The sequence below is a fragment of the Schistocerca nitens genome, chromosome 3 (genome assembly GCF_023898315.1).
Source record: "Schistocerca nitens isolate TAMUIC-IGC-003100 chromosome 3, iqSchNite1.1, whole genome shotgun sequence".
In the NCBI taxonomy this organism is placed as follows: Eukaryota; Metazoa; Arthropoda; class Insecta; order Orthoptera; family Acrididae; genus Schistocerca; species Schistocerca nitens.
This window is the reverse complement of record NC_064616.1, coordinates 741805495-741818172: the sequence shown is the minus strand read 5'-3', so window position 1 is coordinate 741818172 and position 12678 is coordinate 741805495. Positions and strand designations below refer to the sequence as shown.

Here is a 12678-nt window from a genome sequence, read left to right as displayed (position 1 = left end):
GAAGACCGCACTGCAGTTTCTTATCTAAATCCTCGCACAAACGAAAAAATGGCTGACATCGAAATAAGTGTCCAAGGAATAGAAAAGCAACTGAAACCACTCAATAGAGGAAAGTCCACTCGACCTGACGGGATACCATTTCGATTCTACACAGAGTACGCGAAAGAACTTGCCCCCTTCTAACAGCCGTGTACCGCAAGTCTCTAGAGGAACGGAAGGTTCCAAATGATTGGAAAAGAGCACAGGTAGTCCCAGTCTTCAAGAAGGGTCGCCGAGCAGACGCGCAAAACTATAGACCTATATCTCTGACGTCGATCTGTTATAGAATTTTAGAAAATATTTTTTGCTCGCATATCATGTCATTTCTGGAAACCCAGAATCTACTCTGTAGGAATCAACATGGATTCCGGAAACCGCGATCGTGTGAGACCCAACTCGCTTTATTTGTTCATGAGACCCAGAAAATATTAGATACAGGCTCTCAGGTAGATGCCATTTTCCTTGACTTCCGAAAGGCGTTCGATACAGTTCCGCACTGTCGCCTGATAAACAAAGTAAGAGCCTACGGAATATCAGACCAGCTGTGTGGCTGAATTGAAGAGTTTTTAGCAAACAGAACACAGCATGTTGTTCTCAATGGAGAGACGTCTACAGACGTTAAAGTAACCTTTGGCGTGCCACAGGGGAGTGTTATGGGACCATTGCTTTTCACAATATATATAAATGACCTAGTAGATAGTGTCGGAAGTTCCAGGCGGCTTTTCGCGGATGATACTGTAGTATACAGAGAAGTTGCAGCATTAGAAAATTGTAGCGAAATGCAGGAAGATCTGCAGCGGATAGGCACTTGGTGCAGGGAGTGGCAACTGATCCTTAACATAGACAAATGTAATGTATTGCGAAAACATAGAAGGATCCTTTACTGTATGATTATATGGTAGTGGAACAAACACTGTTGCAGTTACTTCTGTAAAATATCTGGGAGTATGCGTGCGGAACGATTTGAAGTGGAATGATCATATAAAATTAATTGTCGGCGAGGCGGGTACCAGGTTGAGATTCATTGGGAGAGTCCTTAGAAAATGTAGTCCATCAACAAAGGAGGTGGCTTACAAAACACTCGTTCGACCTATACTTGAGTATTGCTCATCAGTGTGGGTTCCGTACCAAGTCGGGTTGACAGAGGAGACAGAGAAGATCCAAAGAAGAGCGGCGCGTTTCGTCACAGGGTTATTTGGTAAGCGTGATAGCGTTACGGAGATGTTTAGCAAACTCAAGTGGCAGACTCTGCAAGATAGGCGCTCTGCATCGCGGTGTAGCTCGCTGTCCAGGTTTCGAGAGGGTGCGTTTCTGGATGAGGTATCGAATATATTGCTTTCCCCTACTTATACCTCCCGATGAGATGACGAATGCAAAATTAGAGAGATTCGAGCCCGCACGGAGGCTTTCCGGCAGTCGTTCTTCCCGCGAACCGTACGCGACTGGAACAGGAAAGGGAGGCAATGACAGTGGCACGTAAAGTGCCCTCCGCCACACACCGTTGGGTGGCTTGCGGAGTATAAATGTAGATGTAGATGTAGACGTCATCTTTGAGCAATCCTATGCACCGATCTAGGTCGTTATCGGGCGCCATCATTGCGTACGCAAACCAGCGGCCCGTTATTTACGCGAATTACATGACGCGCGTAGACATCTAAACGCGCATACCTCCAAAAACACACCAACAAACTGTCGGATACCTGATACGCAGAATCAGTGAATTATTTCGTTCAAAAGACGGAGAAACAAGCTACTAAGCAGGCGATTATAATGTTTTGGGTCATCAGTGTATTTTTTAAGAATGCATACTTTCAGCTGCGGATGCCCATATTATAAAGTTAGCTGTTATTTATTGAATTGTTGAACTCACCTGGCGACGGTGAACCTGCTGCCTCTACGAGGGTCCAGGTAACCAGGGAAACGCTGCCAGAGGATGCGGTGGCAGGCGAGGCGGTGGTTGCATTTCTCTCAGAGCCCTGGGACGCGCTCCACACTGTCTGCTGCGTCGTCACACCGCTGGCCGCCAAGGTCGAACTTGCCACAGACTCCGTCGTACTCGTCATAGTTGGCGACGCTGAAGTGGGAGAGATCGTTGTCGTCGTTTCAGGCACTTGGCTGCTCGTCGTAGGCTGCACGCTGGCCGCACTCGTCGTCGCATACGTGGTGGCCGGTTTGGGAGTGGCCGGCTTGTTAGTGGGCTTTGTGGAGGGCTTGGGGGTTGGCCTGGAGCTCGGCTTGGATGTCGGCCTGGTTGTTGGCCTAGTATTTGGCCTAGTGGTTGGCTTGGTATTGGGTTTACTAGTTGGTTTAGTAGTGGGCCTGGTAGTCGGCTTTGTGTAGGGCCCAGTGGACGACTGTGACGGTTTGACCGATACCGCTGGTTTCGTCGCGCTCGGAGTCGTCGGCTTGGCGGAAGTCGGCTTAAAGACGGGAGGCTTCCTGGTGGGCTTCTTGGTGGGCGGCCGCGCTGTCGTGCTGCCAGAGGGTTTCGGTTTGACCGTCGGTCTGCTACTCGTCGGCTTCGTCGGCTTCCTCGGCGTCGTCGTCGTCTGTGTCCTTTCCGTGGTCACAGACGTGGGTTTGGACGTCGTCGCCGCTGCCGTCGTCGTCGTCGTTCCCCTCGTCGCGTCGGTTGTGGTGATGGCAGACGCGGCCGAAGCCGTGACTGCTTCGGTGGCAAGAGTGGTGGTGGTGGCGGCCGGAGGCTCGGTGGTGGTGGGCCGGTACAGTACCGACGGCGGCAGGTCGCCGTCCATGCGGCAGCAGCTCCCGAAGTAGAAGCGGTCGATGCACGTGCCCAGGTGCGTACCGTTCGCCTTGAGGCAAGAGTACGCAAACATGCACGTGCCCGTCTCTCCCGTGCGCCGGCTCACGCAAGGCAGCTGCCGAATGTTGCGACCAGAACCTGCAATCAGACAGGCAAGGCTTTCCTCAAAATGCATTTCATTGTAATTAAAATGAAATTATTGTAACAATACGAAGTCGTACGACTTAAAACTCATACGGATATTTTCAACATTCCACAAATTTTTCATTTTATCTGGGAAGGGGTTGCGCAGTGGCAGGATAGGGGAGCTACTAGGTTCAAATCGTAAGTCAGCCCTACAGGTTCTGGTAACCCTAAATCAATCGAGCCATGTTCTAAGACGATCCCATTCGCAAGTCCACGATAGATTCTGTCTCTAGCCGTTGTTAAAACTGAGTTAACATCCCGTTTCTTAACAAACTATTGGCGATTCTGTGATGTTAAAGCGATGTATCACGAAACAGACTGCCTGTAAAATATTGCTTTCTGGTATATGTTTGTCGTAGTGGTCTGATCAATGGTATACACATGACGACTAGCAACACATCCACATTTTCACTTGTGCTTCGCAGCCGAACGTGAGGTATGTGTCAGACCATACTGAGTGTACCAGTTTGAGTACCATCCCTCCTCCTCCTCCTCCTCCCTTTGTGACATGAGAATGGTCTTCAGGAAAGGCTTCTCCTTGTATGGCTCTTTCTTAATTCGAAATTCTTTATTTTACTGTAGTGGCTGCGAACATTATGTGGATGAGAAAGTAGGTGCGACCTCGGAACTTTAAGACCTGTCCTTTTCGTGATGTTCAACGTATGTTTTAGAGTCTCCCAGCAGTAATTCAGCCATTGTTAACGTTAGGCATACTTTTCTCGTCTCAATCTATTTCAGTGTCCTTTCATCTTATCTGTTCATTTTACCATATTATTTCTTGTTCTTTTCTAGTCCTGTCTACTTCTGCTCCAGATTTCATTTTGTTTGTACTCCTGACATACATTTCTGTTAGTTGTCATTGCTCACATTTGAAAAGACGTAACACGGAAATTACTTAACACAGCATTAACTAGACTGACAATCTGAAATAAAGTATCATATATTCATTACTGTATAATTACTATTATTATTATTGTTATTATGTACTGATCACATAGTATTCTTATTGCAATGAATAATTCGTCTATTAGTATTAATAATAATAATATTCTGTACTGCTCATATCCCCCCCCCCCCCCCCCGCGCAGAACCGAGGACCTTGCCGTCGCTGGGGAGGCTTGCGTGCCTCAGAGATACAGATAGCCGTACTGTAGGTGCAACCACAACGGATGGGTATCTGTTGAGAGGCCAGACAAACGTGTGGTTCCTGAAGAAGGGCAGCAGCCATTTCAGTAGTTGCAGGGGCAACAGTGTGGATGATTGACTGATCTGGCCTTGTAACACTAACCAAAACGGCTTTGCTGTGCTGGTACGGAGAACGGCTGAAAGCAAGGGAAACTACAGCCGTAATTTTTCCCGAGGGCATGCAGCTTTACTGTATGGTTAAATGACGATGGCGTCCTCTTGGGTAAAATATTCCGGAGGTAAAATAGTCCCTCATTCGGATCTCCGGGCGGGGACTACTCAGGAGGACGTCGTTATCAGGAGAAAGAAAACTGGCGTTATACGGATCGGAGCGTGGAATGTCAGATCCCTTAAATGAGCAGGTAGGTTTGAAAATTTAAAAAGGGAAATCGATAGGTTAAAGTTAGATGTAGTAGGAATTAGTGAAGTTCGGTGGCAGGAGGAACAAGACTTTTGGTCAGGCGAATACACGGTTATAAATACAAAATCAAATAGGGGTAATGCAGGAGTCGGTTTGATAATGAATAAAAAAATAGGAGTGCGGGTAAGCTACTACAAACAGCATAGTGAACGCCTTATTGTGGCCAAGATAGACACGAAGCCCACGCCTACTACAATAGTACACGTTTATATGCCAACTAGCTCTGCAGATGACGAAGAAATTGAAGAAATGTATGATGAAATAAAAGAAATTATTCAGATAGTGAACGGAGATGAAAATTTAATAGTCATGGGTGACTGGAATTCGTTAGTAGGAAAAGGGAGAGAAGTAAACGTAGTAGGTGAATATGGATTGGGGCTAACAAATGAAATAGGAAGCAGCCTGGTAGAATTTTGCACAGAGCACAACTTAATCATTGCTAACACTTGGTTCAAGAATCATAAAAGAATGTTGCATACATGGAAGAAGCCCGGAGATACTGACAGGCTTCAGATAGATTATATAATGGTAAGGCAGAGATTTAACACCAGGTTTTAAATTGTAAGACATTTCCAGGGGCATATGTGGACTCTGACCACAATCTGTTGGTTATGGACTGTAGATTAAAACTGAAGAAACTGCAAAAAGGTGGGAATTTAATTAGATTAGGAAATGAGACACTTAAAGTAGTAAAGGAGTTTTGCTATTTGGGAAGCAAAATAACTGATGATGGTCGAAGTAGAGAGGATATAAAATGTAGACTGTCAATGGCAAGGAAAGCGTTTCTGAAGAAGAGAAATTTGTTAACATCGAGTATAGATTTTTTCTTCTAATAGATTTGTTAGGAAGTCGTTTCTGAAAGTATTTGTATGGAGTGTAGCCATGTATGGAAGTGAAACATGGACGATAACTAGTTTGGACAAGAAGAGAAGAGAAGCTTTCGAAATGTGGTGCTACAGAAGAATGCTGAAGATTAGATGGGTAGATCGCATAACTAATGAGGACGTATTGAATAAGATTGGGGAGAAGAGAAGTTTGTGACACAACTTGACTAGAAGAATGGATCTGTTGGTAGGACTTATACTGAGGCATCAAGGGATCACCAATTTAGTACTGGAGGGCAGCGTGGAGGGTAAAAATCGTATAGGGAGACCAAGACATGAATACGCTAAGCAGATTCAGAAAGATGTAGGTTGCAGTAGTTACTGGGAGATGAAGAAGCTTGCACAGGATAGAGTAGCATGGAGAGCTGCATCAAACCAGTCTCAGGACTGAAGACCACAACAACAACAACTGCTCATATGCAACACACATTGTAATGTTAACTTACTAAGGAGGTCCGGCTAGGCGAAATATAGACAAATAATCAAATAATTTATGGAGTACAACTGTAACACGTATGATCTAACTACCCACAGTCGTGAGAATTACGCAGCTCATATTGCGACCCTCTCTCATATGCTTAAGCTTTCTTGGTAACATATGGGACACACAAACAATATATATAAATATAGTGAATGAAAAAAAGAAGACAGTTTACAGTTTAAGATATGTCGACAAAGAAATCATTAGTGACGATGCAGGAGTGTCATAAGCTTCATATGTAGAAGGTTGGGAAAATAAATCGATCTTAGCCTTGTTGAAGGAACCAACCGGGCATTTGCTTCTGTTGAGGGGCAGACGAGAGTTTTACAAAAATTCTCCTTCGTAAATGGACTATGCTGTTTAATAATTCTTCAAGATCATCTCAGTCTGGCAGCTACTTCCCATACAACAATTTTAGTGGTTCAAGTGGCTCAGAGCACCATGGGACTTAACTTCTGAGGTCATCAGTCCCCTAGAAATTAGAACTACTTAAACCTAACTAACCTAAGGATATCACACACATCCTTGCGCGAGGCAATTTTAGTGATCGATCCCTCTAACAGTGTTGATGATACCTAAATACGTAGTCGTTGCGATCGACTCTAATATCGCGTAACAAATCAGTGTACGATCGTTTCCCTTGTTTACAGATGCTACAATACATTTACTATTATTGAAAATCATCTACCAGTCTTGCTGGAAACCCGCCCATATAAGAAAGCGAAGTGCCCGATCTACACTACTGGCCATTGAAATTGCTACACCCCGAAGATGACGTGCTACAGACGCGAAATTTAACCGACAGGAAGAAGATGCTGTGATATGCAAATGATTAGCTTTTCAGAGCATTCACACAAGGTTGCCGCCGGTGGCGACACCTACAACGTTCTGACATGAGGAAAGTTTCCAACCGATTTATCATACACAAACAGCAGTTGACCGGCGTTGCCTGGTGAAACGTTGTTGTGATGCCTCGTGTAAGGAGGATAAATGCGTACCATCACGTTTCCGACTTTGATGAAGGTAGGATTGTAGCCTATCGCGTTTGCCGTTTATCGTATCGCGACATTGCTGCTCGCGTTGGTCGAGATCGAAAGACTGTTAGCAGAATATGGAAACGGTGGGTTGAGGAGGGTAATACGGAACGCCGTGCTGGATCCCAACGACCTCGTATCACTAGCAGTCGAGATGACAGGCATCTTATCCGCATGGCTGTAACGGATCTGCTGCCACGTCTCGATCCCTGAGTCAACAGACGGGGACGTGTCCAAGACAACAACCATCTGCACGAACAGTTCGACGACGTTTGCAGCAGCATGGACTATCAGCTCAGAGACCATGGCTGCGGTTACCCTTGATGCTGCATCAGAGACAGGAGCGCCTGCGATGGTGAACTCAACGACGAACCTGGGTGCACGAATGGCAAAACGTCATTTTTTCGGCTGAATCCAGGTTCTGTTTACAGCATCATGATGGTCGCATCCGTGTTTGGCGACGTCGCGGTGAACGCACATTGGAAGTGTGTATTCGTCATCGCCATACTCGCTTATCACCCGGCGTGATGGTATGGGGTGCCATTGGTTACACGTCTCGGTCACCTCTTGTTCGCATTGACGGCAGTTTGAACAGTGGACGTTACATTTCAGATGTGTTGCGACCCGTGGCTCTACCCTTCATTCGATCCCTGCGAAACCCTACATTTCAGCAGGATAATGCACGACCGCATGTTGCAGATCCTGGTCCTGTGCGGGCCTTTCTGGATACAGAAAATGTTCGACTGCTGCCCTGGCCAGCACATTCTCCAGATCTCTCACCAATTGAAAACGTCTGGTCAATGGTTGCCGAGCAACTGGCTCGTCACAATACGCCAGTCACTACTCTTGATGAACTGTGGTATCGTGTTGAAGCTGCATGGGCAGCTGTACCCGTACACGCCATCCAAGCTCTGTTTGACTCAATGGCCAGGCGTATCGAGGCCGTTATTACGGCCAGAGGTGGTTGTTCTGGGTACTGATTTCTCAGGATCTATGAAGTGAATTTGTCTTCTAGCCATCTTAGCGAATGTGTTGGAAAATCTGTTATGCAACAGGCTGCAAGAGCAAAGTCTACTTTATTAACGTTGTCATAATGAGTTTTCTTCTAGAAAAGAGAAGCCGATTGAGAATGATTTCAGCGAGACAATAACTTTAGCAATAATCGCTCCATGCTACACTGATGAGCCAAACCATTATGACCACTGCCCAGCGCGAGGCTGAATGCCTCCTGATGATACTGCGGTCATGTGACGACATAAGGAAAGACTGTAGCCGGCCGCGGTGGTCTCGCGGTTCTAGGCGCGCAGCCCGGAACCGTGCGACTGCTACGGTCGCGGGTTCGAATCCTGCCTCGGGCATGGATGTGTGTGATGTCCTTAGGTTAGTTAGGTTTAAGTAGTTCTAAGTTCTAGGGGACTGATAACCACAGCAGTTGAGTCCCATAGTGCTCAGAGCCATTTTTTTTGAAAGACTGTAAGCGAGAGAGACGAATGGGCAGTCACTATAGCGAAGGTTCGGCCCCGCAAATGCGGTAATCAACAGATATCAGCGGTCTTGACAAACGGCACATTGTTGTGGCTCTGAGGCTGGAACCTAGAATCTCCGAAACATCTACATCATACTCCGCAAGCTACCTAATGGTTTGCGGCGGAGGGTGCTTTCGGTACCGCTATCTGATCCCTCCAACCCTGTTCCACTCGCGAATAGTGCGTGGGAAGAATGACTGCCGGTAAGCCTCTATATTGGCTCTAATTTCTCGAATTTTCTCCTTGTGGTCAATACGCAAGATATATGTGGGGGGGGGGGGGGGGGAAGTAATAGGTTGACCGTCTTCCCCTGAAAAGTGCTGTCCCGAAATTTCAGTAGTAAATCTCTCCGTGGTGCACGCCTCTCTTGTAACGTCTGCCAGTGGAATTCGTTTAGCACCTCCATAACGCTCTCTCGCCAGCTAAACGATCCCGTGACGAAACGCGCCGCTCTTCGTTGGATCTTCTCTATCTCCTCTATCAGTCCTGCCTGATAAGGATCCAAGATAGATGAACAATACTCAAGAATCCGGAGGACAAGAGCCTTGTAAGCCACTTCTTGCGTGGATGAGTTACAATTCCTTAAGGTCGCTCTGGATAATTACTCCTCGATAGTTTATGGCAGACGTTGTCTCCAGCTGTTTGCCATCAATACTGTAGCTGTAAAGTAGTGGATTTCTTTTCCTACGTATGCACAATATGTTACATTTATTCACGTTCAGGGTCAACTGCTAGTCTGCACCTTTATCAGTCCTCTGCAGGTCGTTCTGAAAATTCTTACTATCTTCTGGCGTTGCTGCTTTGCTATAGACAACTGTATCATCTGCGAATAACCTTAAAGAGCATCCGACGCTTTCTACTAGATCATTTACATATATTGTAAACAGCAACGGTCCTATCACACTTCCCTGTGGTTCTCCGGATATTACCTTTACATTTGTCGATTTAGTTCCGTTAAGAGCGACGTGCAGAGTTCTATCTGCAAGAAAATTTTGAATCCAATCGCAAGTCTGCTCCGATACTCCGTAAACTCGTATTTTTTTTTCATTAAGCGGCAGTGTGGGACGGTGTCAAATGCCTTACTGAAATCAAGGAACACGGCATCAACCTGAGCACCGTTGTCCACTGCGATGTGGATCTCATGGAGGAACAGAGCGAGCTGCGTTTCGCAGGATCTCTGTTTCCGGAATCCATGTTGATTTTTATAGAGATGTTCATTTTCCAGGAACGTCATCATTCTTGAGCATGGAACATGTTCCATAATTCTACGACAGAATGACGTCAACGATACAGGTCTATACTTGTGTGGATCTGTCTTGCGGCCTTTCGTAAAAACGGGAATAACCTGCCCTTTTTCCAGTCTTAGGTACCTTTCGTTGCTCAAGCGATCTACGATAAATTACTGCATAATCTTTATATAATCTTATAGGTATTTCATCTGACCCTGACGCCTTTCTACTACTAAGCGATTGTAGCTGATTTTCAATTCCGCGATCGGTAATCTCAACATCTGCCATTACAACGTTAGTACGATGACTGAAAGGAGGGACAGTGTTAGGATCTTCCGCGGTGAAACAACTCGGAAGACCGAATTCAGTATTTCGGCCTTCTCTCTGTTATCTTCCGTTTCCGTGCTGGTGTGGTCGCTGAGAGAATGAATAGATGATTTTGACCGACTTCTTGATTTTACATACGACCAAAATCTCTTAGGGTTTTTACTCAGGTCGATTGACAACGTTTTACTTTCAAAATCATTGAACGCTTCTCTCATTGCTCTCCTTACGCTCATTTTAGCTTCGTTCAGCTTTTGTTTGTCAGCTAGGTTTTTACTTCTCTTGAATCTGACATGAAGTGCTCTTTGTTTACGTAGCGCTTTTCTAACACGGCTATTAAACTATGGTGGATCTTTCCCATCCCTTAAAACCTTACTCGGAACATACTTGTCAAGGGCATATTGAACAATGCCTTTGAATTTTTTCCATTTGTTCTCCACAAGTTCGTCCTCATCACCGAATATTTGATGCTGACTGCTCAGATATTCTGAAATTTGTATTCTGTCACCCTTGCTGAGAAAATATGTCTTCCTACGTTTCTTAACATTCCTTGTAGGACCCGTCATCATAGATGCTGTCACATCCTTATGATCCACTACTTTAAGTGATTCGATAAGTTCAGGTCTGTTTGTTGCCAGGAGGTTGGGGGTTGTTTGGGGGAAGAGACCAAACAGCGAGGTCATCGGTCTCATCGGATTAGGGAAGGATGGGGAAGGAAGTCGGCCGTGCCCTTTCAAAGAAACCATCCCAGCATTTGCCTGGAGCGATTTAGGGAAATCACGGAAAACCTAAATCAGGATGGCCGGACGCGGGATTGAACCGTCGTCCTCCCGAATGCGAGTCCAGTGTGCTCCCACTGCGCCACCTCGCTCGGTGCCAGGAGGTCTAAGACGTTACTATCACGAGTTGGTTCTCTAACTATCTGCTCAAGGTAATTTTCGGACAAGATATCCAGCACAATGCCACACGAATCCCTGTCTCTGGCACCACTTTTGATGGCATAAGACTCCCAATCTATACCTGGCAAGCCAGCCGCGGTGGTCTCGCGGTTCTAGGCGCGCAGTCCGGAACCGTGCGACTGCTACGGTCGCAGGTTCGAATCCTGCCTCGGGCATGGATGTGTGTGATGTCCTTAGGTTAGTTAGGTTTAAGTAGTTCTAAGTTCTAGGGGACTGATGACCACAGCAGTTGAGTCCCATAGTGCTCAGAGCCATTTGAACCATTTATACCTGGCAAGCTGAAATCACCCCCTATTATAACTGCATGATCAGGAAAAAAAAAACGGCAAAGCTGGTCGCCTGTTGGCGTACTGCTGTCTTGAGCACCTATGGAAAATGACTGAAGGATGGTGAAATAACGAGAAGGCCGTCTGGTACTGGACGACCACGTCTCATCACAAAACGTAGAGGTCGGAGGATCCCCCACTGCGTAATCCAGTATAGGCAGATCTGACGGCAGAGTACAATACTGGTTCAGGCACAAGTCTTTCGGGAAACACCGTTTAAAGGCCATTGTTGAAGGTGGAGCTCCACATCACATGACCTCTGTGTTTTCATGTGTTGACCCAACGACATAGTCAGTTACGATTGCGGTGGTTACAGCATCACTGAGTTTTCACCGTGAATCAAAAGAAACGTTTCTTCTGCCGAATGAATCGGATTTCTTGTTACACCTGGTCGATGATTGGGTCCTTGCACGCAGTCATCCAGGCAAATGGTTGCACGAAATATGCACCGCGCCGCAGATGCAGGCCAATGAGGGCAGAGTTATGCTGTGGGGTTCATCGAATTGGGCTTCTGTGAGATCTGTGGTGGTAATAAGGCGTCATGACAGCAGTGAATTACGTGAACGTTATTGCGAACCACCTGCATCGCTTCATGCTTGGCTGCCATCAGCTGTCCCTGATGCTGGAAGTCGGTACCCATCTTCTCTGTTCATACCTGTCTTCTCTGTTTATGAATAAAGAAGACGGGTACTGACTTCAAGCTTGTTGGCTGCCTGCAGAGACAGCTTTGCGGAAGGACAGCTCTCGCAAAGCAACAGGCGGGCGATAGGGCACAGTGGCAGAGGGTACACAGAGTTCTGACACACCCTAGTCGATACTAGGCAGTTAGTAAATAACGCCACTCAGTTTGCTATTCGCCGATTTCCACCAATGGCAAGCAGTAAAGGAAACTCCAATGGAAAACTCCATTTCTGCCGATGACAACATGCTATGCAAAGACCAATAAAAGAACACCTAATACCCTTCCTCCTCACCCTGATATCCAATGAAAACACTTCTCCATAGTATATAAGTAAGCAAACCAGTGCTCATTCAGGAGTTAGCAATACACCCTGAGGAAGGCGTCTTTCAATAGTCATCGAAACGCCGAAATTTTATGGTTCACAATCCTGCCAAAAATCCGGAAGAATTTTGTTGACTGTCCATCCAGTGTGTTCACCATGAGATCCGGAGTCCTACTGACCTAGTACACAATACTTCCACCAGAGGGTGCTGTCATCCCATGGTAGGCTGGGGAAAAATGGCAGGAAAAGGACTCAGTCTGTGTCCAGCTGCTTGGGAGAGGAAGAAGTGTACTTTATTTATTTTGTAACAATT

At 46.2% G+C, this 12678-nt stretch overlaps 1 protein-coding gene across 2 annotated transcripts in view; it reads right to left on the bottom strand.

The window, feature by feature from the left end:
* The window catches only part of LOC126249744 (serine proteinase stubble-like), a 241025-nt gene that overhangs the window by 62693 nt on the left and 165654 nt on the right, over positions 1 to 12678 (bottom strand). For both annotated transcript variants that reach the window (XM_049951422.1, XM_049951423.1), the window contains exon 3: positions 1910 to 2944. In XM_049951422.1, the coding sequence (XP_049807379.1) occupies positions 1910 to 2944 (1035 nt within the window). The remainder of the gene's footprint in view (positions 1 to 1909; positions 2945 to 12678) is intronic.